The sequence below is a fragment of the Epinephelus fuscoguttatus genome, linkage group LG14 (assembly GCF_011397635.1).
Source record: "Epinephelus fuscoguttatus linkage group LG14, E.fuscoguttatus.final_Chr_v1".
Taxonomy (NCBI): domain Eukaryota; kingdom Metazoa; phylum Chordata; class Actinopteri; order Perciformes; family Serranidae; genus Epinephelus; species Epinephelus fuscoguttatus.
In genome coordinates this window covers 10,768,695-10,793,802 of record NC_064765.1, presented here as the reverse complement: position 1 = coordinate 10,793,802, position 25,108 = coordinate 10,768,695, and the positions used below count along the sequence as shown (strand labels likewise).

General features: G+C 39.4%; 2 protein-coding genes across 6 annotated transcripts; one reads left to right on the top strand and one right to left on the bottom strand.

The window, feature by feature from the left end:
* The first annotated feature begins 1,271 nt into the window (after positions 1–1,271).
* ahi1 (Abelson helper integration site 1) lies at positions 1,272–15,419 on the top strand. Of its 5 annotated transcripts, none has more exons than XM_049595531.1 (27): positions 1,272–1,398; positions 1,759–1,837; positions 2,326–2,444; positions 2,617–3,191; positions 3,298–3,386; positions 3,483–3,669; positions 4,551–4,743; positions 4,827–4,922; positions 5,021–5,206; positions 5,340–5,492; positions 5,691–5,823; positions 6,029–6,152; positions 6,892–7,121; positions 7,793–7,899; positions 8,041–8,159; positions 8,979–9,109; positions 9,194–9,334; positions 9,519–9,712; positions 9,807–9,852; positions 10,005–10,057; positions 11,840–11,957; positions 12,272–12,330; positions 12,468–12,530; positions 12,619–12,781; positions 12,880–12,965; positions 14,649–14,737; positions 14,922–15,419. In XM_049595531.1, the coding sequence occupies exons 2-27, from the start codon at positions 1,828–1,830 to the stop codon at positions 15,100–15,102; spliced, it is 3,645 nt and encodes a 1,214-aa protein (XP_049451488.1). In that variant the 5' UTR covers positions 1,272–1,398; positions 1,759–1,827; the 3' UTR covers positions 15,103–15,419. The 5 variants fall into 5 exon arrangements, with proteins under 5 accessions (XP_049451488.1, XP_049451489.1, XP_049451492.1 ...); XM_049595532.1 differs by having other exon boundaries at positions 1,304–1,378; XM_049595535.1 differs by having other exon boundaries at positions 1,322–1,428.
* A 676-nt stretch (positions 15,420–16,095) lies between these two features.
* Positions 16,096–24,931, bottom strand: slc18b1 (solute carrier family 18 member B1). The gene is made up of 14 exons (XM_049595536.1): positions 24,698–24,931; positions 24,355–24,494; positions 21,367–21,462; positions 21,200–21,273; positions 20,264–20,411; positions 19,899–20,055; positions 19,653–19,789; positions 19,461–19,562; positions 19,279–19,370; positions 18,969–19,064; positions 18,818–18,892; positions 17,519–17,612; positions 17,087–17,133; positions 16,096–16,976 (listed from the first exon to the last, which is right to left on the bottom strand). The coding sequence occupies exons 1-14, from the start codon at positions 24,726–24,728 to the stop codon at positions 16,922–16,924; spliced, it is 1,344 nt and encodes a 447-aa protein (XP_049451493.1). The 5' UTR covers positions 24,729–24,931; the 3' UTR covers positions 16,096–16,921.
* Between the last annotated feature and the right edge of the window lie 177 nt (positions 24,932–25,108).

Below are 25,108 nucleotides of genomic sequence, written 5' to 3'. Positions count from 1 at the left end.
CATACAACCTGCACACAGACACGCCTACTGGGGCGTCACGTGACTGTACGGATAAGTATTTCATTGTTTAGACCGTTTGCCCAACTCCTATTCACAAGCAAAATCCTGAATTGAGGTGTTGAAAGTGATGAAAAAAAAATATATATTCCGATTGTTTCATCTGGGGTACTTTACTGCTTGTAATGTATTTTAAGCCCAATCTAGTGTTTGTTCGTTTTTGTTTTTTTCGTAAAATCAGTCTTTACCCACATATTAACTCATATATCTATATGTTTTATCATTTTTGTTAAGTTTATTTATTTATTTTTCGCTCTTTCTTTGTTGCTATTGGTTACAGCCTCCTCTATAGTATGTATAGTTGTATTATTATTATTATTATTATTATCATCATTATTGTTACATACTATAGAGGAGGCAGTAGCCCATAGCAACAGATAAAGTTCGAAAAATAAATCAATAAATATTACAACAATTTAATATGTGGGTAAGATAGATTTTACAAAATAAAAAAATACTTTTTTTGAAAATAATAATTTCATTTTTTTGTAAAATCCATCTTTACCCACATCTTAATCATATATCTTAATGTTTTATATTTTTTTGTTGTATTCATTTATTTATTTTCTCTGTTTCTTTGTTGCAAAAGGTTGTAGCCTCCTCTATAGTATATATATAATTGTATTATATCTTTTATTATTGTTATTATCAGTATTATTATTAACCAAAGAAAGCGATAAATAAATAAATGAATATAATAAAAATTATAAAACAAATAAATATATGATTATGTTGATATGTGGGTAAAGATGGATTTTACGAAATATAATAAAAATAATAAAAATAACAACAACAACAACAACAACAATAATAATAATAATAACAAAGACTTATCCATATTCACTAAATAAAAACAGACAACATGTACAACACAAATACATAAATAACAGTAAAAAAATAACAACACGTGCGACTTCACAACAAAAAGACAGAAACCAGCAATCTGCCCCCACATAAATATATTAAATATATTTTGTTTTGTCTCTCTTAGGAGAGTTTTTGTGTTCTAATTGTAAAAAAAAAAATAAAATGCATTATTATTATTATTATTATTATTATTATTATTATTATTATTATTATAGTTATTCACATTTCACACGGTTAGTTAATGATATTTTATGTTATTTCCATGGTTACGCTTGAGAGACTGATGTTACGTAACGTAAATATCCTGAAATATCATTGGTGAATTCGTTGTTGTTTCCTCTACGTCACGAACATGGTCGCTACGCTCCGCCCTCCCGCTCAGCCCTGTTGTGGTTGACTTGGAAACCGTCGCAGCGTCGCTGGTGAAGTTGGAGGACAGGAGAATCACTGCAGGGTCGATACACGCAGTTATCTGTAACTAACTCCTGTCCAGCTTTTTAAAATGTATTCATGTGGACTTTGTTTTGTTGTTGTTTATTAATTTGAGGCTTAGACTGTTTGTTTAAGGAGCTAAATCGGACTGGAACAAACATAGCAAGTCAACAATGCCTAGCTAACGTTAGCACTTAGCAAGCTAGCGTTACTTAGCAGCTAACTGTTAGCGTCTCTCAGATGTTGCTTTTCCTACGATTGTTTTTAGCCTCATGTAAGCACATGCCAGAGAAAACACAATGTGGGTTTGTCCCTATTTTTTCATTGTAATTGCTAAACTAATTTAGCAGAGATTTTGTGTGCAAGGTTAACGTTATCCCTGTTTTGAATATAACGTTACAGGATGAAAGCCTTCCTCCCTGGATTACTGCCCTCCTGCATTCAGAATGAGAGACATAACGGTGTCTGAGGATGCCAGCAGGTGAGTTTGCTTTCCTCTCAACACATTAGCAGTAGAAGATATATTTTCATCCATCAATTACGCAACAGTAATCAAAAGTATCAAAAGTAAAAGTTGTTATAATGCATAATACCTCCTTTCAGATTCTTATATATCATAGTAGTGTAAGCAATTAAGCATTTTAAGGTTGTAGCTGAGCGAGGGGCAACAAATTTAAAGTAGTTATCACACTGTTGGCTAGTTTAATGTATATGTTGATCATGTTTTGTATGTATGGAAATAAACATAATCAATTAAAAACACTTTTGTAAATTGGAAATCTGATCGAGTAGAAGTGAAATGGAAATACTTAAGGAAAAGTACAAGTGTCTCAAAACTGAACTGAAGTACAGCAGTAAGTAGTAGTAGTAAATTTACCACAGCAACACACACTGCTTTAATAACATCGCATTAACTTATCTTGTCATGCATTCTCTGCCCACGATAATGATGGTGTAACCTTTTTACAGGTGAAAGTGAAGTTCGGGCAAGGACCCGGGAAAGATTCAATGAAGTCTTCAAGAAATACTCTGATTCAGAGAAGAAAAAGTCGAAGAAGAAAAGCGCTGAAGTTCAGGAGACCATTGTGGTATGTGTTAAAAATAAATACATCTGGTTTGTTTACTTAATCTCCTTCCCTCAAAATACCCTGCAGAGTAATGCAGACCAGTTGAAATGTTCAACATCTTATTGAAGGAAAAAAGATTAACGTTAATATATAATGACATTTCCCTGCTCTCCCTTCTCCCTGTTTTATTTAGCTTCAAAATCTAAAAAAGAATTTGAACCTTGAGAAGGACACAGAAGAAGATGAGACCATCCTCCAGAACACATACGATCCTGCACAGGGCAGCCCTCGCTACACAAAAAATAAACGAAGGGAGAAGGAAACGGCAGAAAAGATTAACATCAACAACAGTAAAAACCAAGAGGAGGCTCCAACACCTAAAGGCAAGAAGAAAAGTAAAAGGGAGCTTCCCTCCCTCCCACCTGAGGACACTAGTTACATCCAGAATGATACAGATGCTTCCAAGTCTGAGATTGCTTTGGAGCCAGATGACGTAGGTGGTGGAAAAGAACCAAAGCGAAAAAGTAAGAGGGGGAAAAGCAAAGGAGACACAGAGGCCAAGGCAGAGAGTCAGGTGGAGGACGCAGAGGACAAGCTGCTGCATGAATACCAGCAGCAGATAGCACAGGAGGAGGAGAGGACTTCAAAGAAGAAAAGCACCAAGAGTTCAGGTGATAGTGTTGTCTCCCAAACCGTTCCCCTAAATAATGACGTTGGAAAGAAGAAGAAGAAAAAGCTGAAATCTGTAATCACACAGTCGGAAGTAGGGTGTGTATATCTACTAGTATGATATTGATTTATTGTTGGGTTTTTTGTTGTTGGTTTTTTTTTTTTTACATTTAATAATTAGGCTTAATACTTTTTGGCTCACTAGGGATGAAGATGAAGATGCCGACCAGGATGCTGATGTGGACAATGAAGCAGAATCTAAGGGAAAGAAGAAAAAGAAGAAGAAAAAACATGGTAACTTCACTATTGTCAGGAAATCATTTACAAATTTCCAATACAAAGTCTGTACAATATTGATGGATTTCATGTTTTTAATTTCTCATTTTTCAGTTGTCAAAGAAGAGAGTGATACAGAGGCAGAAGTACCACAGAAACCAACATTTGATGACAGCCTTGTACTGGGAGTGTACATCCACAGGACAGATCGCCTCAAAACAGACCTGCTGATCTCTCACCCCATGGTGAAGATACATGTTATCGATGAAAACACTGGACAGTATGTGAAGAAAGAAGACTGGTGAGAATGGACACTCTCAGACACACATATTACCACAGTTCTGTGTTAAATTGTCTTAAATTCAATTTCATAAATATTAGGCATAAAGGTCATTATGTAGTTGTAGTCTAAAATTTGAAGTCATGAGGTCTTAATGCCACAAACATTTTTATCTAATTTCATTCACTCATCCTTTAATTTCTATTTGGCAAAATGAGTTAAGCTTTTAAATATGCTCCTTCGCGTCAAAGGGGTCAGTTGAGGTGGTTCGGGCATCTGATTAGGATGCCTCCTGGGCGCCTCCCATTGGAGGTGTTTCGGGGTATGTCCCATTGGTAGGAGGCCCCGGGGCAGACCCAGAACATGCTGGAGGGATTGCTATCTTGTCTGGCCTGGGAACACCTCGGGGTCCCTCAGGAGGAGCTGGAGAGTGTTGCTGAGGAGAGGGACGTCTGGGGTGCTCTGTGACCTGGCTTCAAATATGCGGTTGAAAGTGGATGCACAGATGGATGGATGGAACATAAAAGTTCACATCTGATTTTACAAATCTTTAAACTTAACACTGAACCTCATACTGACTTTTTATCTTAAACTTGCCTGTTGCAAAATGTAGATTAATCATACTAACTTTAATAACTGTATTCCTACATAAAATCTACCCCAGCACAGGACAACATATATGCTACCTTTATAATTTTCTGCAGTGCATGAATAAGATTAAGATGTTTCAGCCAAAAATCGTTATCAAATTTGGTTAAAATTTACCTTGAAAAGTACTTCAGCAACTTCACGTTTAAGTGTCTGCCACTCTGTTTACTGCAGACACCCAAAGCGTATTGCTTCAATTTCAGTATTTGTATGTATCGGTGAAACGTTGTTGTCCTTTGTCTTGTTTTTTATAGTCATCGACCCGTCTCCTCATTTTATGAGCAAGAGAATGTTGACCACATTATCCCCATCATGACTCAACCTTTTGACTTCAAGAAGAACAAATCAATCATCCCTGAGTGGCGAGAACAGATCATCTTCAATGAACGCTTTGGTTACTTTGTTGAACAAAATGATGACAGCCCCAGAGTTGTACTCCTTTTTGAAGTAAGAGACACTACATTTAATCATGTTTGGCCAATTTCAGTGTAGCTGTCAATAACTGATTTTTATCTAAATGTTTTGTAAAGATCCTGGACTTCATAACCATGGAAGAAGCCAGAGCCAACGTTGATGTTGACAAGCATGAGCGAGGATTCAGAAAGATTGCATGGGCATTCCTTAAGGTAGAAAGTTAGAAAGAAAAGACCAGTCTGAATTTGTTTTGAGTTGTTGTTTGTTTGTTTTTTAAACATATCTCCCAATTTTTCTCTGTATCCTTTAGCTCGTTGGTACAAACAGCGTGCTGAATATCGACAGTAAACTTCGGCTTCAGCTCTTCTGTCCTCCCCCTCGGGCAAAGAGACAACCTAAAACAATAGAGGTGGTTGAGTGGTGGAGGAAGTACCCCCGAAACAAATACGCATCCACCCTTTATGTTACAGTGAAAGGCATTAAACTTCCGGAGCATGTAAGTTAGATGCTGCTTTTCTATTACATCTTTGTAATGAATACTTCTGTCTTATGATTCAACTACAGGTATGCAGATATGCAAATGGTTTTCATATTAGTGATACTGTAGATGTTTGGTTTTTGTTCTGCAGGTGGACCCCTGTATTCGGTCCATGATGGCCCTGCAGGAGGAGAGGGGCAGCACCTCCTACAGTGAACTGCAGAATGAGGTCAACAAGAGAAGCCTGATGCAGCCTCTACACAGCAAGCCACCACCCTTGAGATGGAGCAGGCTGCCTGGCCAGGTTGGTGGAATTAGGAATTATTATTTGATAGAACAGATGTCGAAATAATATCTTTATTATTTCAAAATAAGAATTAAAACAGTCCTGTGTATTGTTTAAATATAATGCATCATGATGTATGGGGGTGATAGTGTTCACAGCATCAGCGCAGAATGGATAACAAAAACATCACTCACATGTTTCATGTTTACTCTCAAGGTCTGCAGGATACCTAACAAGTCCATGCAGGTTTTCCGTGGTGGTAAGATGGGCTGCTTCGCAGTCCTCTTCTCTCACGCTGGGACAATACTGGCTACAGCTTGTGCTGACAGAGATGCTTTCCCTGTGATAGGTAAGCAACACCTCGTCTGTGTAAAACTCCTCCTGCTGATGCTTCTCTTCACACCTCAGCAGAAATCTCCGGCTAATTAACTCAATGTTTATTCACAGTAGTCATGAACAGCTCTCGAGATTATAGCAAGATTCTACAACTTCCTAGCATGAAAAAGAAAAATGTTAAAAATATATACATAAGACTCACTCATTTACTGTTACAGTGTATGAGATTCCCTCTGGCAAGGTGTTGGCTGAGTTCATCGGCCATCTCAAAATAGTCTATGATCTCTGCTGGTCCAGAGATGATCGGAGCCTCCTGTCTGCCTCCTCTGATGGAACTGTCAGGTAAATTTCTGTTTGTTGGATTAAAAAAAATAGATCAAACTGATCAGAAATGAAGGAAAGAGTTGTGCTGTGTCTCAGTTCACAGTCTTCTGTTGTTACACTTGCTTTTTGTGTGCATAAGTGGGTTCATACTGACAAGTAGGGCACAGGCAGTGCACTGTAAGTACCCAGGTTTTGTACTCATAGGGGTCATAAAGTTACGTATGAAAGGCTGGACACTCCTTACCCTCAAAGGTTGCTATGTTGGCTGGGGGGGGGAGCGACCACTAAACTTTTGAAAATGGCGGTTGAGGACACTGCAGCGGTTGCAGTTGCGCCAGTGAACAAGCTGACAGATGCTTTGGCAGGTGACAGTCATGTTCAAATACTCAAATGTTGGGACTGCCATTTCCGGTAAGTGCACAACAGCCATGTTCGATATTAGACAACACTACCTTGTCAAAATGAATGCATTACACAAGTAGGCACATAATGTACACAGTGTATTTAAAAGGAAATGTATGAACAGAAGTATCCAAATTGAGACAGCATTGGTGTCACAGTGAGGTGTTGCTGCTGGTGACTCAGTTGCTGTAATAGCTGTTTTTCAAAGCGCCTCTAGGGGGAGTAAGTACTCCTCGTAGCAAGTGTCTTTATGTTCCCAGTGACACAGCATGTTTTGGGCTGTACTGGTGATCGTCTGAAGAGTATCATTTAAAGATTGTTTCATTATTCGTATTTTCTTGCTCTCGTCCCTCAGAGAGTGGAACGTGGAGAGGCTTCAGCAGTCGGCCCAGAAGGTGCTCCCTCATCCCTCCTTTGTGTACTGTGCTCAGTACCACCCCACGGCCCAGAACCTGGTGGTGAGCGGGGGCTACGACTCTCTGCTACGAGTGTGGAGGGTCGATGTGGATGAAGTGAATGGCCAGCTGCTGCAGGAGCTCGAGGGTCACAACAGTTTCATCAACTCAATTTGTTTTGACTCTGAAGGTATTGTGTGTTCATAGTGTGCCTAAACTCCTCTCTTAAACTGGCAACCTGTCCGTGTTGTGTACCTCTCACCCAGTGTATGCTGAGATAGGCCCAGTGCCAACTACTACCCTGTATGAGATAAGAATGAATTATTCACCTCAGGTGAATGTTATTGTGTTAATAAAAAAGTGTCACATACAACAGAGCTCAGTTATAAACTAGAGAGGATCCACTGAATGTACACATAAGAAATTCTAAATGATATAAAGCTTCACACAGGTTTATTTTACATCATGTCCTGGCTTCAGTATTTTTTTAAGATGAATTCAAAGAATGGGGAAGCTACTCTCTGACCACCTCAGAGGACTTAAGAGATCCCCTATACTCATTCAAGCTCATTTAAAAGAAAAAATACTTTGTTTATACTAAAGCTTTTCTCTTTTACCATAAGCTGCTGCTGCCTTCACTCTAACACAGAGACCCCTCTTGAAACCACCAGAAAGTTTCAGTGTGTATGTGGGCATGCATGTGTGCATTTCAGTACATTTTTGAGGGGTACTTAATTTAGTATTTGTGGTGCTCTGTTTAAGAAAAACGAAGCTTGGCTTCTTTTGTCATGTGAATGCAGGTTATTTTACTTGTGCACTCTTATAGCTGACATCTTTTTTTATTGTATTTGTTGTAATTAGGAAGGAGAATGTTCTCTGCAGACAATACAGGCCTCATCCTTGTGTGGAAAACTACAGTAACCGACAGCAGGCGGCATCAGCCGTGTCATCGCTGGTGTATAGAAAAGGTGCGTGAGATGATATTCTGATGTTTGAGCTACATGTACATATCATACAGTATACTTAAGATCTGTCGGATGGTGGTCTGCTTGTGTAGTAGAAACAAAAATGGAAAGAAATATGAAACTCTGCGTGTTTTTTCTTGGCAGAAAATTGATGAGATTGACCTCGGCGGCATCCCTGTCACCATGCTGCAGCTCCATCCGAACGGGCGGTGCCTGCTCATCCATGCCAAAGACAGCGTCCTGAGAATGATGGACTTGAGAATGTAAAGATAAAATTTAAACACTACCACTTGTAATTACAGGAAACAGTGACCTGTGTTCTGCTTTTTAGTGTCTACTGGTTTTGTGGTTTTTATGACTGGAGAGAGGGGGCAGACCTTAGCCTCTGTGAGTAGATGATAACTCACACTGAGTAATGCCATTAACTTAATGTATTTGCTCTTGTAAAGCACCAGTATTAGCGACTCATTTCACTTCACTTCACTTTCATGAAGTTGACAGCACAGAGCGGCTGTTAAAATTAGATTTTGTAGCCTGAGTTATCGCTGTATCTCAGTTACACATAATTTCTGGGTTACATGGAACATATGAAAACATTTTTAGAGCTGTTAAAACAAATAATGTCACCATTCATAACTATAATACAGACAAAATTAGCTGTCTTATATGAAGTAACAGTTCACCCAGAAAGAAAATACATATTTTTCTTCTTACCTGTAGAGTTATTTATCAGTTTAGATCGTTTTTGTGTGAGTTGCAGAGTGTTGGAGATATCAGCTATAGAAATGTCTGCCTTCTCTCCAATATAATGGAACTAGATGACACTCGGCTTGTGGTGCTCAAAGCGTCAAAAAATACTTTAAAAACTCCACAGCAATGTCTCTTTCCAGAAATCCACAGACCTTCTTGTGAGCTGTTTCAGAAGGAAGTGTGCATCTACTCATGAATTACAGGCTCACACCAAAACAGTCTAGATTAATAAATAGTGTTACTGGTAAGAGAAATGTATTTTGGATTTTAGAGGGACCTGTTTCTTTAAGATATCATTTATATCTTTTCAACAATGTATCTGTGTCTTTCAGCCTGGCTGTAAAGAAGTACACCGGAGCCACAAACTACAGAGAGAGGATCTACAGCACTTTCACGCCATGCGGGAACTTCATCTTCTCTGGTAGTGAGGATGGGATGGCTTATGTGTGGAATACAGACACAGGTAAGAATCATGCATTTTTTTCCTCAACAGTTTTGACAGTATTGTACACAGGGGCTCCAGCTGACAGCCATTCTGTCTCCTCAGGTGACCAAGTTGCCGTCTACTCTGAGCTTTGTTATTCCACTGCTCTCCATGGCGTGGCGTTCCACCCTCACGAAAACATGGTTGCTTTCAGTGCCTTCGGTCAGTTCCAGCCTGTCCATGTATACCTGTATGATCGCAAAGGTTTGTGAAAACACCTGACAAGTACCTTTTTTTCTGTGGATGCAGCCCCAGAATCTCTCAACTGTGCTCACTTTGTTTTCACATCTGAATGTTATTAAAGTCAGCTGAGCCATTTGAGTCAGTTGATACATTCAAGCACTGAAATACATACTAAACTGAGACTATGTCCTGCTATATCACACAGTTTCCCAGCTGGAGGCGCACACCATAAAAGCTGCGAGCAGATTATCTTCTACAGACACCAAAACCATCAGAAACACACCTGACACCCCAGCACTGCAGGACACATCTGCCGCTGCAACCATTGATCAGTTTGCCCAAGCAACAAGACTAGCATTGAAAATGCAGTGTGTTAAGGAGCAACTGGATTCAGTGCTTGTAAATGCTCATCCTCCATTACTTTGAAATAGGTATATTCAGAAACACAGAAATTATATGTGCATTAAAACTCACTTTTTCAAATCATTTTTAGGATCCACATCAGAGATCTTCAGCTTCTGGATACATGTATGAGCAAGGTGCTGTATGTGTTTCACATTTTAACTGTTGAAAAGTTTAATATGATGAATGTGTTGTGCTGAGTTACATCTCGATTAACCTGTTATGCAACAGTGCTGCTGTCCTTTTATTTACATATAAAATATTCTGCTCTTGTGTGTTTGGTTTGCAGACAAAATGAGCATTACTCACTCAGGGAGGAGTTTCACAACTGACTCTGTCACAGTGAGTTTTTGATCCTTTGTAAACACACCCTTGTATACATGGTCTTTGTTGAGCTCATTTATGTTGATGTAACAGGTCGAGCCCTTTATGCCAACCTTGATGTTGTTCTCTGGAACCTCTGTCTAAACATGCTTGTTCTTGGGTTTTCTCTCAAGTGCTGGGAAAGGAGATACCCCACAGAAATAAGTCTATAAAGTCATAGAGTGTGTATGTTTATGATAAACTCACATCTTGATTAGCACGGCTTTTTAGTAGTGTATTGCATTTCCTCTGGGTCGTTTGTTATCCAGATAATCCTGCTGGCTGCCATTATGTATTGTATTTGGTTAATTTTATTTCTTGACTTTAAAGGTATACTCAGCAGGATTGTCGGTTACTGTTACCAACCTAACTGTTACTGTTTGCATCCAGCGGTGAAAGTAAAAGCCAACCCCAGATCTACTCTCATTTGGCATTTTGCCTTGCTATATTGCGTTTTTGTGGCACTGTGTCTGTTGCTTATGGTCTGGCACCTAGGAGTAACCTTTTTATAAAGCCCCAACCTCACCTGAGTGTTGTGGCGTTACACACCCATAAATGTCCTGAACACAGAAAACAAGAAACTCGAGGCAGAGGGCTGAGTCACTGCAGAAAAATACACTGCCGCACACTTTTATGGGGCTGTATGAGGTTCTTATCCATAGTTAATTTATTATGTACAGTAGGACATTGGCATGCACCCACTTTGCATAAGCAGGCAAGAGTACAACCACAGAAGCTACGCAGTGTACTTCCGTGGCTGGAGGAATTATCTATCCATTCATCCATTTTCATCTGCTCATTCGGGGCCGGTTTGCAGGGCCAGCAGGCCAAGCAAAGCACCCCAGACGTCCCTCTCCCCACTAACGCTTTCCAGCTCCTCCTGGGGGACCCCGAGGCATTCCCAGGCCAGATGAGATATGTAATCCCTCCAGCGTGTTCTGGGTCTGCCCGGGGCCTCCTACCAGTGGGACGTGCCTGGAACACCTCCAACAGGAGGCGCCCAGGAGGATCGTGATCAGATGTCCGAACCACCTCAACTGACCCCTTTTGAGTCGAAGGAGTAGTAGCTCTACTTCAAGCTCCCTCTGGATGTTTGAGCTCCTTACCCTATCTCTTAGGCTGAGCCCAGCCACCCCACAGAGGAAACTCATTTTGGCTGCTTGTATCTGCAATCTCATTCTTTCGGTCACTACACTGGAGGAAGCAGCAAAAATGTATCAGTTTAAGTGTATGCTGTATGTAGAATATTTTCACTGCTTTACCTTACTGTCAGCAGTATCTGATGAGGAACTGAAGCTATTATCTGTGCTTTCTTCAAAGCCACCAGACTCCATTGACAAAAACAGTAATTTTACCTTGTAGAACGTGGAGTTGCTGGTCTGCCACTGCCTCTACTGGTTAGTTTGTGTAATTCTGTGACTTTGGTGAATCTGAACTCATCCTTTACAACATCTAAGTCACACAATAACACAAACAAACTAAGTGATTTAGGCAGCGGCAGACCAGCAACTGGAGGCATGCCGACCACCATATACTGTAGGTAATACACTGACTATGAATAAGTACCTCATATAACCCCACTTCAAATAAACTGAACTATCCCTTTAAATGACCTCTGCACATGAAATTAACCACTGACTGGGAAAATTGCCTCAGGAGGCCAAAGCAGGTCTCCATGAAATAGAAAGTAGTTATTAAAGTAGGTCTATTTTGAAATGAAATAAATTGCCAGACCACTCAAGTCCAGCCTTTTCCTTTCAGACGGGATTAAATGCTTCGTTGCCGCCTCCGTCTCTCCTGTCGCCACACTCCAAGCTGCAGCTCTCTGGTCCTCTAGCGGAGCAGCTAATCCCCCAGGCGGCTCTGAGCGCCCAAAACCGTGAGTGGCTTGTCCAGTTAATCACACTGTTATTTGTCTTTAACCAATGAATGACTTTGCTGCCGCTCTGTGAATTGTGAGGTCAAATATTTTTCAAGATTATTGCTGCACAAAATGTAGCATGTGGTGACCAAGACCAAAGGCTTCCAGCGTTGTTGTTTAGAGTCTCCTGAAGCATGTACACCATGCACAGAGACAGTGATGGGCCTCTTGTGATTTTCACTTGTGTCCGTAAGTGAGCACAAGTCACTGGATTGTGTTACAGTCTACGATGAAGTATTTATGCCTGCTTTTTTTTGTTCTTGTTATTTCAGGTGGGTTCAGTCCAGTCGGTCAGCGTCTAAAAGGAGCTTCATCTTTCAGGCTACAGACAGTAAGGCTGTTTTTTAAGTTTATTTCTTTATCTAATACTTTTTGTGACGTGAACATGACTGTCCTGGTCCATCAAATATCATATATCCACTTAAACTGCTGCAGCAGGATTAACATTAATCTCTTTCTATCCATCAGAGCCTTCCCGACCACATTTCTTCAGGCATCCAGGAAACAGATTCTGCCCCTGTTCAACAAGTAGTAAGTATCCACTGTAGCCACGAGCTCAGTCACATGAAACCTTCCCCCTCTCATATTTAACCCCTCCAACTCTGCGTTTCTCCCCCAGGTCGTCTCGCTCTATGACTACAGAGCTAATCGGTCTGATGAGCTGACTATACGCCGCGGTGATGTCATCCAAGTGCTGTACAAAGACAATGACAACTGGTGGTTTGGGCGTCTGGCCAACGGGCAGCAGGGATATTTCCTTGCTTCTTATGTGGCAGATCAGAGTAAGTGAATTATAATTTCTTGTGACAGACGCCTAATAAACAATGCATATGAACATTTCCACATGTGATGCAAGATGCTGAGTTGTTTTATGTTGCAGGGGATTTCAGTGAAGAGGTGACTCAGTCTGTAGAGGCACATGCAGCCTTGTCTGAGGGGACTGTTGAGAGATCAACACCAACCAGGGTAAGGAGAGAGAGTAATAGAGCAGCATACTTTACTTTATTTGTTTATTTGAAAAGGACCGTGCATATTAATGAACAATCAGTACAAATACATGACGTCATGTAAATATGCCGGATTTAGCTAGAAGCTAATTTCCATCTGTAGTCCTCACATTTAAAAGACAGACAGACATACCATAAATAACAGTTCAATCAACAACATATAAAGCATCTGTCCATGATCTGAATCATGTCTTCTTTCATCTGTAATGTTATGGGCTAAAGGTGAAACAAGGTGTGGCTGTAACAGAGGGTGTACATGTCTTGCACTCCATATGCAGGTCTCCTTTCTCTTGTGTCTGTGGTGCCTATTTTTCTGTTTGGTAAAGTGATACTTCACCTCAATCTTTCTTTTATGCTTCAGACACCGTCTTTATACTGCAGATGTGACAACATTTAACAAGAAGTGGTTGGCCACATTCTCTCAAGGCATTTAGGTCAAAGCACCGCTGTGCCAAAGTACAGCCTCAGAGCTTTTAGCATTATTGTAGACCCTTCTTTCATCTTTTTTAATCCCATTATTTTTGTTTACGTGGTGATGATTGTCACCCAAAACCATGTGCCTCCTGATGACTTCCTGAGCACAGGGATTTTGATGCTGACAACTTTGAATGACAAAGTATTGTATCATCTATAAAAACATGTAAATGCTCAGTATGTGACAAATACGGCTTCCATGCTCAGCTGGAAACCAGGGATGCATGATAATATGGGCACGTCATCGGTATCAGCCAATATCTGCTTCAAAATAAAATATCAGGATCCGCCAACATGCTTTTTCTCAATTTGCACAATGAAAATATTACATACATTGAAAAGTACTGTATTTCATGTCTCCATCTGTTGGTGGGCCATCATGATTAGAGTATGCATGCATAATATGATGTAACTCTACTACAGAAGAGACTTGATGATCACTGAAATTAGGCAGGGAAAAAAGTGGATAAAATGATAACGGTATCGGTTATCAGCCAAATGAGTTGTTAGGTATTGGCATGTTGGATATCGGTAAAGAATCCAGTAATGTGCATCCCTACAGGAAACAGTCTACGTGCTTATATTTTGTTGAAACTAGCCACTAATATACCTATAGTGGGTGAGTGAGAGAGACTTTAAAGACTCTGTGTGAAATTCACAGCGTATGAGCTTGGACAGGACTCTCAAAATGGAAGTGGCTTAGCCGGTAGCTAGCATCTAACGCTGCTAACTCCATAAACAGTAACATTGTCAACCAGGCAGGAACTGGAGGGTGAGCACTATGTTTCCACACCCCCACCACCCAGATAGCAGTGGTAATCGCCATATAAGCACAGTGCAAAGTGGCAGCAATGAACTAGCCAGACTTGCTTTCCACAACAAAGAACAGAGAAGCTCAGAGTACAACACACACAGGGAGTGAATGTGTGACTTCATTCTGCTAAGGACGCCATTACTTCACTATATCTTTACATAGCAAATACAAGTTTACTGCTATAGTAATGTTTTAAATGTCACACACAGAACTTTTAGAAGATTTTGGGAGAAGTATCACTTTAATGTCTTCTTTTTAGTGCATAAAAGAATACATGGTGGTGGTGGTCTGTATTCCAGTTTCTGTGTGGCTTTTCCTGTCATTTTATCGTTTCTCCTTCCCAACTTTTCCAAGGTGTCTGCTGCAATTAGTTCTTCTGGGGAACTTAGGTTTCTTTCTGAGCCGACCCTTTCTGACACCGAGCCTGAGCTGACTGATGCCAGGTGAGTGGCTCACTGAGCTTTAATCCTCACGACTCCATTCACAGGGTCGTGGTTTTACTGAACACTGCACAAGGCTCCAAGTAGTTCTTCTCTTAAACAAAAGCAAGACAACACGGGTTTATCACTGACATGTTGTGTTATAGTTAAATAATGAACACTGATTGGAATGATGGTTTTATTGCAGAGCTAGAAGGAAAAAGAAGGTGAAAAAGTCAGGAGTCCCTGCACCTTCGTCTCAGGCCACATTTTCAGATGCAGATGCTCCGGTGTCGATGAGCACCAGGAGGAGAGGCCGGTCAGCAGACAGACCTCTCCCAAAGAGGCCAACGGGCCGGACTAATGGTGCCTTCGAGCCAGACACATGATTGTTTTCAACTCGAGTGCTTTCACCTTTATTCTGTTTCATGTAAAAAGCATTTTTGTATTAATGACCCTGCAGCTGTGTTGTATTTTTACTGCTTTGTCTTTTTATATTCAGTCAGTATGTTTTGTATTGTATTTAATACAGATCGATCAATGACATGTAAAACTTTGATAATGAATGCTTAAAGAATTGAGCGATTCTAGGAATTCTAGTTTTACGTATTTATTGATGTAAGCATATTTTCACTATTGCACATGTTGCATGTTTACAGATTATGTAGAAAACAAAATGTAATATTGTAGTTTTATTTTCTTAGCCTGTAAGAGATTGACATATTTTGTATATGCCACTTCTTCAGTTATATAATAATACAGATTATTCTTTTGCAAGTGTTTGTCTTTCTATAAATCATGTTAAGTCACACTTTTGATATTTAACATTTGTAAATAATATAAATAATAATTGTTTAACACATTAAAGTAATAGCCTTTTAGAATACTAAAATTGATCAAAGTTGATCTTATTACATAAAACAGACATTGACAAAGTTTTCCTTAAGGTTATAAATCGCAATATCTTATTACAATACTCAGCATATTGCAAAATGTTAAAAATCTAATTCAAGTTGCTATCATTTTGAAGAATTCAAGTCAAATGGAGATCTTTATTAATAGAACATGAATGTGTAGTGTCCATTAGCATCAGCATGTAATGATTTCATCTTCAACTTTTGTACATGTCTTTTCATTTTAAGATTCTTGGATCAAGAGGTGGTTTATTGTGTGACACACTTGATATGCATTTTATAGTACAGCTAATGTTTCAGTGGACCATTGGGTAACTTTTCCAAGTTAAGTCCGTCAAATAAAATATGAGCAGGATGCTATGCAGTGCCTGATGGAATGGATCGAGAGAATAAAGACACCAATGTTTTTTAATGTAGATATTTACTGTTTATATTCAAATAAATGCAAAAATCTTACATATTGTTCAATCAGAAATTAAGGCTCAACATATAAAATCACTAACTGCAGTAAAATGTGACACAATGCTCCCTGTTATATCAAATTATACTGAAGGTAATGAGAGGTTCACAATGACCTGTAACATATCAAAGGCCTAGGTGATATAAAAAATCAAATAACCCTATATTTTTACCAGATACCTCGATATCGATATTGTAGGGCTGACTATTAGTGCTTTTACAAAATATTCACACTAGATTTTTAGAACAGAACAGCCTGGTAAATGAGAAGGAAAAGAAAAAGAAAATTACACTTATGATATCATGATATCCAAAATCTAAGACAATACATAGTCTCAAATCATCATGATATCAACACATTGCCCAGCCTAATAACATACCACTTCACAGATCATGTTATAACATGCTTACTTGCTTTGTGTTGCCACGACTGTGGTCCGGTACGTGTGTAACTCCAACATGAAATCCGGGTCATGACCAGGTCAAAACTAAGATTATTAATACAGCAGAGCTTCAGAACAAAAGGCACATTTAGTTTGTGCTGTGAACTTACCGGTGGTCGACTATATTCACTCATATTACATTCATTCATCATAATGCACTACAGTATATGAAACTATTAAAATTCTATTAAAAATGTACAGACGTTGAGCCAGTAATACAGTGTACCGCTTTGTTTTCAGGCTGCAGTCTCCGCAACACCAAAAATGTATAATTTAAAAATGTTAAAAAGCAATTAATAATGACAATAAACAATCTGTGCAACTTGGAAGCTGATGAAGCATTAAGACAATGTGTTGTTCACTATGGTGTCCTCCACGTGTCGCCGAGAGCTTCACTCAGTCAGGAGAGGAGTGCTTTCATCTGTTTGTTGACTGTCTTCTCGAATGCTATACATCAAACATAAAAGTGAGTGTTACACCTCACATTCTTGGAAAAATATGAGGCATCTAAATACGTGACATAAATCTTATTATTGTCATTTAAGGTTAATGATTACCTTTGTTGTGGGCGCTGACACAGGTAATGCAGAGCAAGGAGAAAGGCCTGAGGACAGAGAGGTTGTTGAGTTTCATGTGTGTAACTGCTCCAAAAAGAAAATCGCACGTTTCCTTCGCTATCAATCTTCCTAATGTGTTTAATGCCTGAAAGATTACCGGGCTTGGAATCACATTTTTCTCACTCTTTAAAGAAATGCCACGCAAATAAAGCTCATGCTGTCTCTGTAAAACAGTCATGTGTTTATTGTCCCTAATGCATGAGTGACTCATAATTTATTCTTTATGATATGGTCATGAACAGTAATGCGGGATCTTTCAAATCACAAGACAGTATGAAGGCTAATATGCCAGTAAGTGAGATCAAAAGTCAGTTTTCATGGCTTCATGGATCGTCATCCACATACCCCAACACTGCACAAACTGATACTTACGCCCAAAAACGCCAAGCCTCCTTGGACTGCAGCCGCCCACTCAAAGTTCAGATGTTGCGTAATAATACCGCCCACTATTGGGCCATAAAACATCCTTTAAAAGAGAACAAATTTCCATTATTACAACATTAAAATATTCCCCAGCTACATACAGCACATAATGGGAACCTGAAAAAGATGTTCCCCAGCTCTGTATTTGCTTATCATGACTCCAGGGTTCCTACACAGTATGGAAAAATATGGAATTTGATTTTAGTCATTTCCAGGTCTATGGAAAGTATGGGAAAAGCAAAAGAGTATGGACATATATTTGTGTTTCTAGACTATTGAACATATTCTGTTTTCTAAAATATAAAATTCATACTTTCCTGAAGCAAAATGATCATACAAGTGGAGTATTTTTCATTCACACTCTGCAAATCCATGACCAAATTAGTTTGACAGAAAATGTAGTGATGCAAACGAAGTGATGCAGTTAACAAATACGTAAACAGGCTCTGCTTGAGGACTCTGTAACAAATTTTAAACTAATTTTCAGTTGTTATGTGTCTAATGTTTGTTTTCAGTCTGTCTCTGTGTGTTTGGCCTTCTGGTTCCCTCTTGCTGCTAACCCTCCAACAGCTGCTGAACCTGCACACCTGAGCCACATCTACAATCAAGCCACTGCAGTGTAAAACCCTGGCTCAGACATCCAGACTCTGCCAGATCGTTCAGTCTCCTTTGTGGTCCAGACATCAAGGTCAACCTCTAGTCTTTTGGACACTTTGTCTTTTTGTACTTTTTGTACAGTTCACACTCTGTTCTGGGTATCAGGTTCACCACGCCAGCCTCAACCATAACCTGCCATGTCCAGTCTCATTCCCTCTGGACTGCTCTGCCCTCAGCTAATCTGCTTTTAGTTTAGTGTGTAATCAAACTACACTAAACTGCCTTTTATCATTCCCTGTTTCCTGACTGTGTTTGCATTTCAGGTCCTAAGTTCTATGTTCTAAACTATGTTTATGGCTGTACGCTGTCTTCAATGATATCTTGACAAATGAAATGCAAGAGCAAACAAAAGCTATTTTAGGACTAGAGAGTGACCATGACGTGGACATGATTGGTGCTATTGGTGAAATCTGACCCAAAAACAATGGGCGGGTTAATGTGTGTTCACTGAATATTGAACTAGGGAACTTTGAACCCTGGGAACAAAGATACACTCCTAGAAATAAATACCAACCAGTGTAACAATAGATTCAAGCTACTGAACAGCAAATAGCTTTTGGGTGTTGATTGTAGGATGTCAGTAGGACTCACCCCAAGGACCAAAATGCCCCAAACAGTCCGGACACCATCCCGAGAGTGCTTAGCCCCTCTTCATATCCTTGTTCACTACAAAGAAGAAAATAAAATAATGTGGATTGTCTCACCCTGATAAAAACCTGCAGGTCATGAATTTAGTACTCACTATGCACATTTGATGATCTCAGGGAACGTGGGGATTGCAGACATACCCAGAGAAAACCCAATTACACCAAGCATGACGATCAGCAACCACAGCTGACTACACATGTAAACATACACACACAAACACAAAAAAAGATAGTACTGTGAACATATAAGAATAGTCTTGATGCAACACATTATCCACTAGTGTTGGAGGAAGCACTCAAACCTTTTATATTAAGTAAAAGTAGAAATATCACAGCACTGAAATATGTGGCTACTCCTTTAAAGCAGAGGGTCTTTGTTACTTTCCATCTTTGCCACATGCTCACCTTGGTATGTAAAGGAAAGGGGCGGGACCAAGCAGGCAGAAGCCAGCTGCTGTGGCAGCGCCTCCTGTTACCATGAACCAAGGCCTGGTGGACTGATGAACACCAACACACACAAGGGAATTAGTCCAACATGATAAATCTAAAGTTCTGAAAGAATTAGCCACATTTACATTAATACTCACGGGATATTTGTCAGTAATATACCCCAACAGCGGTGATGCCAGGCAGTAAGGTAACGACAAACCGAGCATGGTGAGTCCCACGTAGCCAGATGAGAGACCAAACTAGACACACCAGAGAGGGGAAACTTATTAACATGAAGCACGATAAACTTTCTTTCTACAGCAAACTTTAGGAGAAGAAAGGAAATGTACCGTCTCCATAGCAAACAGGGACAACGTGGCATCCAAGAAGCCCAGACCTGAACTAAGAGTGAAGATCACATAGCACATCAGGACGATTTTCACTTTGGTGAGAAGTCGAAAGAACGAATCCTTCGACGGGTCTGACTCTGAGCAGACACAAGCACAAAACACAGCTCACAGTTACAATCTGAGAAACAAAAAACACTGAAATGATTGAAAATGTACAAATAATGAGCTGAAACTGCAAACTACTACCAATGTTTGGCAAGACGTAGATGTTGAAAGGAACCATAATCAATAGTAAACATCCAAGAAGCATAAAAGGGACTTCATATCCAAATGACTGGTAGAACCACCCTCCGACCGGCGGCCCCAGAATGAGACCAAGCCCTGTGAAAATCTCCAAACTACCCTAAAGAGAGAAAATTGACGCACATTAAAATATGCATTTTGTCAGCATAAGGACCATTACGACATGTGCCAGAAGCTATTTATTATTTCCATGACACTGGGAGAAATGGGAGACACAAAACAACCCTGGCCATAATGCTTTTTTTGTTATTCTCGTGACGCTAATGACTAAACAACATACCAGTTGCACAAGGGTTGTCTGCACTCACCAAAACAGTCGCCACATTGTTTGGGAATATTTTTGCTGTCATGGCAAAGGAGGAGGTCATCGCTGCAGCAAAGCCTATGGCATCGACGGACCTCACTACAAAGCACAGGGTAATGAAGGCGGGGCCTGCAGGAACCCGGTTGAGTAACCTGCAAGGAATGAAAGCAAAACAAATGAATGCCAGGCAGGAAACACAATATGAAGATTTAAATGCAGACTGACTAAAATCCAAATTTGCATGTACACTGCAAATACAATACTTAGCTATATGACAGGATCATTTTGTGACCTTGCAGTGATATAATAAATATTTTTTCACTGTCAGAAGGCGAACAATGTCTGCGTTAATCTGTCTCTCAATACTTTCCCACCCCGTTCGTGGCTCTCTGCCCTAATTCCAATCATTCCTTCTAAATATCTAAGTCTGTAAAAAGGGGTCAGAAATGTGTTTCACCTTTTTAAAAAGGCTAAATAACTTCCTATAACGGCTAGTCACTTCAGTTTTAAGCAAACAAACATGGTGCAAATGCTCTAATTATTGTTACCTGCAGGTTAATACACATGTGGTGCTCTAGTATCTACAGCAGGAGGACAGTGTTTGTGGATTTGACTGCAAATAAACTCAAATGAATTCATTAAACACAATAAACAATTTATTTCAGTGTCAATTTGCTATAGTGCCGCAGCATGACACTCATGAGCTTTTGTCCTCGTGCTGAGTGTCTGGATGTGCATGCTTTGAATGTTACATATAATACCTTCAATTGTGCACACAGGTTTTTTTGTGACCATTCCTGCTCTAACTTTAACTCAGTTGCTCCCGTAGTGCTTTCAAAAGCTCTTAATAACTGCTAAAATATGTTACAATTACTTTAATATATGATTTACAACTGCACGTTAATATGTTCCTGTGGCAATCATTATAATTGACACTTACCCAAACATGATGGTGCACGCTGACGACACAAAAAGCCCCATAATAAGCATGAATTTTGCACCAATTTGGACAATCTGAAGGAGAAAGAGGTTGTAAATCACTGTACATCTGGGAAACAAATCACACTTCACATACTGATATAAAGCAGAGCCATACACTGTACTTACATATTTTCCTAGTATCAACGAGCCAATTAAATTGCAGACAGCGTAGCAGCCAAATATGAGACCAATGACAGTTTGACTGGCTCCTTTCTTCACTGCCTGCGTAGAAACATGCATCAGTGTATTTATTTATTGGTCTGAGGAATTTATTTCACACCATATAAGCAACAAAAGTGATATATAAGGACGTGTAATATAAAGTAACACAAATAAATGGAAAATATATTGAGATATCAGATGACAAATATAAATGCACATATCAAAGAACTGCTCCTATAAGTTAATGATGATTGGTCAGCGCCTTATCATATCTATTGCTCCACTGTGCTCTAACCTTTTGCATAGCAGTTATCACACATGGCATCAGCTGAGTTTACCTGAGACCAGCGAGTATAACAGAGTCATTCAGTGGCCTTCAGGGAGGCTTTCTGATGGTTAGCACATGGTTACTCATTCATTCCTCTCAGACAACACTGCTACTGAGACGTTAAAGGGAATTAGTGATAGCTGTCTGATCTAAATGTAGGAGCTGTACAATGACGTCCACAAATTAACAGTACATTATGTGCTCTATTTACAGAAGGCAGACCGACATCCCAGGTATCACACGCTTACACTCTTCTTCAGATGAAGAAAACCATCTGTCTGTAGCATCAAATGGATTATTGCACATGTGCTTTACTGAAACAACAGAGTTACAACGATAGCATCTCTCAGCTGATGTATCACATCATTTACCAGCAGCCCTGCATTAAAGATCTGTCTTTGTAAATATTCACAATAGGGCTTTTGGATATCGTAATATCATGAATGTTGTCTTTTCCTGGTTTTAGACGCTGCATTACAGTATTATAGTTGGTGTTTGAGGTATTTGGTCAAACATATCGTGATATTTCATTTTCTCCATGTCGTCCAGTCCCAATTCACAAAAACAATCCGTACTAAAATATTATTCCCTCTCTTGCCAATTTTTTATTTCTTATTTAACCAGGAAGTCCCATCTCTTTTACAAGAGAGACCTGGCCGAGGTAGCAGCCAATCAAAACACATTTAAAACGCAACAAATACAACATATAATACAGAAGTCCACAATAAAACAACAACTATTCAAACATAGTGGCCTCTCAGGAAAAACAAGCACATGTCTCTGTCACCACATTCTTTATGATGCCCTTATATTCCTCGATGGATTTACGTTTCTAATTTTAGATCTTTTTTAAGATTGTTCCATGTCCAAGCTGCAGAGTAAAATAATACAGTTTTCCCCAGATCTGTTGAAACCCACTAAGTACCAGAGCTGACACACAGAAGGAAGCAGAGATAGGCCAGAACTTTGCCCAGTATTGCATTACAGATAAAAAAATATATATAATTTGTCTCAAAAATCCAAACATCACTGTATTGTATCTTTAGTATCTACAAAATCCCAAAGATTATACTCTGTATGTCAGTGTTGCCTTTTTGTTATCATTAATTTTGTTAGCAACTGTCTCAAAACATTGATCTGAGTATTTTCTGTTACTAAAAGAGGCCTGTGCAGATGCTGAGCAAATAACCTAAAGTGAAAGCTTGTACTCCCTCAGTATGATAGATAGATAGATAGATAGATAGATAGATAGATAGATAGATAGATAGATAATTATGTGCGTTCTTTTGTGAAGCATATGTCATGTACCACTGTTGTCTATGAAGGCATGTTGCCTTGCTGCTGTACACTGTCTTGACTCAGTACACTGTTCCTGTTTGATTTTGTCTTACTTCTGCTGTTTAATGTCACACATCACTTGTGTCATTTGCATGTGCTCACAGCTTCGAGCAACTGAAACTAACTCTGGTTCACATTAGACAAAATATAAAAATGCTAAGGCCAGTTACAATCACTGCTGTAAAATGCCTGTTTTCACTTTTTTAAAATGGCTCCCTTTAAAAAGGGTTGTTGGCAGTTTAAATAAGAACAACTTTTGAGTTGCCAGTTTGTGGAAAATCCCTTTGGTGATATAGACCATATTAGTTTCTGGAAAAGTGCTGCAGAAATACTGGAACAAAATAACATTTATGGAGAATTAATGAGAAGTTTATTTGCAGTTTGTGAACAGTTGTGACTGCACTGTTACCAAATAGAAGGTCTAAACACCAGCTAATGAGATTTCCTTTCATTTATAAACCATTAAAGTTAACCTATGTAAATTTGCTGACAAGCAGCTAGTGTGATCACAAGACAGAGTTACAGGACACAATTTCAGTTCAGTTATTTGTTAACTTGTCAGTTTATTGTGGTTTTAATGAGGCTAATTTTCACTGTTTCACGGCATGACGGTAAAAAAGACACCTCAAAAATAGAATAAAATGACAAAATATGTGTGCTAACATTAAGATAAGAAAGATATGAAAACTTTCTTAGCCACTGCATTAAATGGAATAAACATTAGCCATAACACTGATCATAACAGACAAGGTAAGGCTGCACCAGCAACATCCCTGAGTTTGCTGCATTGAGTAAAGACATGTTTTATCTTTTATGAAATTTAAGTTTTCATTTGAAAGAGGAAGAATGTATTAATTCTTCATTCAGCCACATGGTCTTGATTTAATAATTAGCCTATTATACGTTTTAGAAGGTGCTTAAAGTAGTATCTAAACCCCTAAACCAGTGATACTGGTCAAATCTGGCCCTGGCAGGTTGCTGGGTGGCACAGTGAAAATAAGTTGATTCAAATTGGGATATTTTTTGTACTTTTAAGGTAAATACAGTGCCAGAGTGCATAAAACGCCAGGGAAGGATACCCCTGACCCCCCGACAGAAGTCAGGTCTATACCCTGAATGTTCTCAATTCCTATAAAGACCCTTACACACACCTGACCAGTGCTGCTGCTGCTGCATTGAGCCCCTTGCCTCCTGTCATTTAGCACAAGTGCCCCCCAGGCATAGCAAGTTGATTATCCCAGCCCCACAGTTGTCATGTCCCTTGTACTGGGCTTGTTGTGGCTTACCTCATTTGGGAAAAATGGGCCTAATATTGAGTAGCAGATCATTGAACTGAAGTTGACAGAAGCCATTGATATTAAAGTGAGTGTCTGCTGTCTTGTCATCCTCGGAGGAGGAACTGTTGATTCAGCTGGAGTGCTGTTATCTGTTGTGAAATAACGAAAATAAACAAAAGTAAAGGAACAGAGAAAAGCAGGATAATGAGATGAGGCAATAGTGAATGTAAAGGCAGAATTAATCGCATTAAAATGACAGTTAAGCATTAATTCGGATGTATAACACTAATAATGAATGAAAACAGTTAATCCATTGACAGCCATGTATTACACTGTTATAAAAGCCACCAACCTGTTTGCTGAAGATCAACGTACGGGTCCATTCTTAAATTTGTCTCCAGTTATTCAGGACGGAAGTTGAGACGGTGACATTACCGACACACACAGAAGTGTGTGTGAGACCTGGAAACACCGACAGCTGACAGTCAAACAGCTCCTGACTGTCTGTAAATCTCAGTCCTCACACCGCGAGGTCGACTGAGGTTCTCACGGTGAGTATTTCCTCAATGACGTTAAACGGCTGAACTGAAACAGGAAATGTGCTTTCATTTCAAAATGAAAGCTCTAGTGCACACTTCCGGTGGCTACAGCTATCCAGTCTTCCTACCTGTGCCACAAATATTTAAACTATTGTAAAATTAGAAACACTACCTCCTTTGAATCATTCTACATTTTAGTTCATATCTATTATATTTTAGTGTAA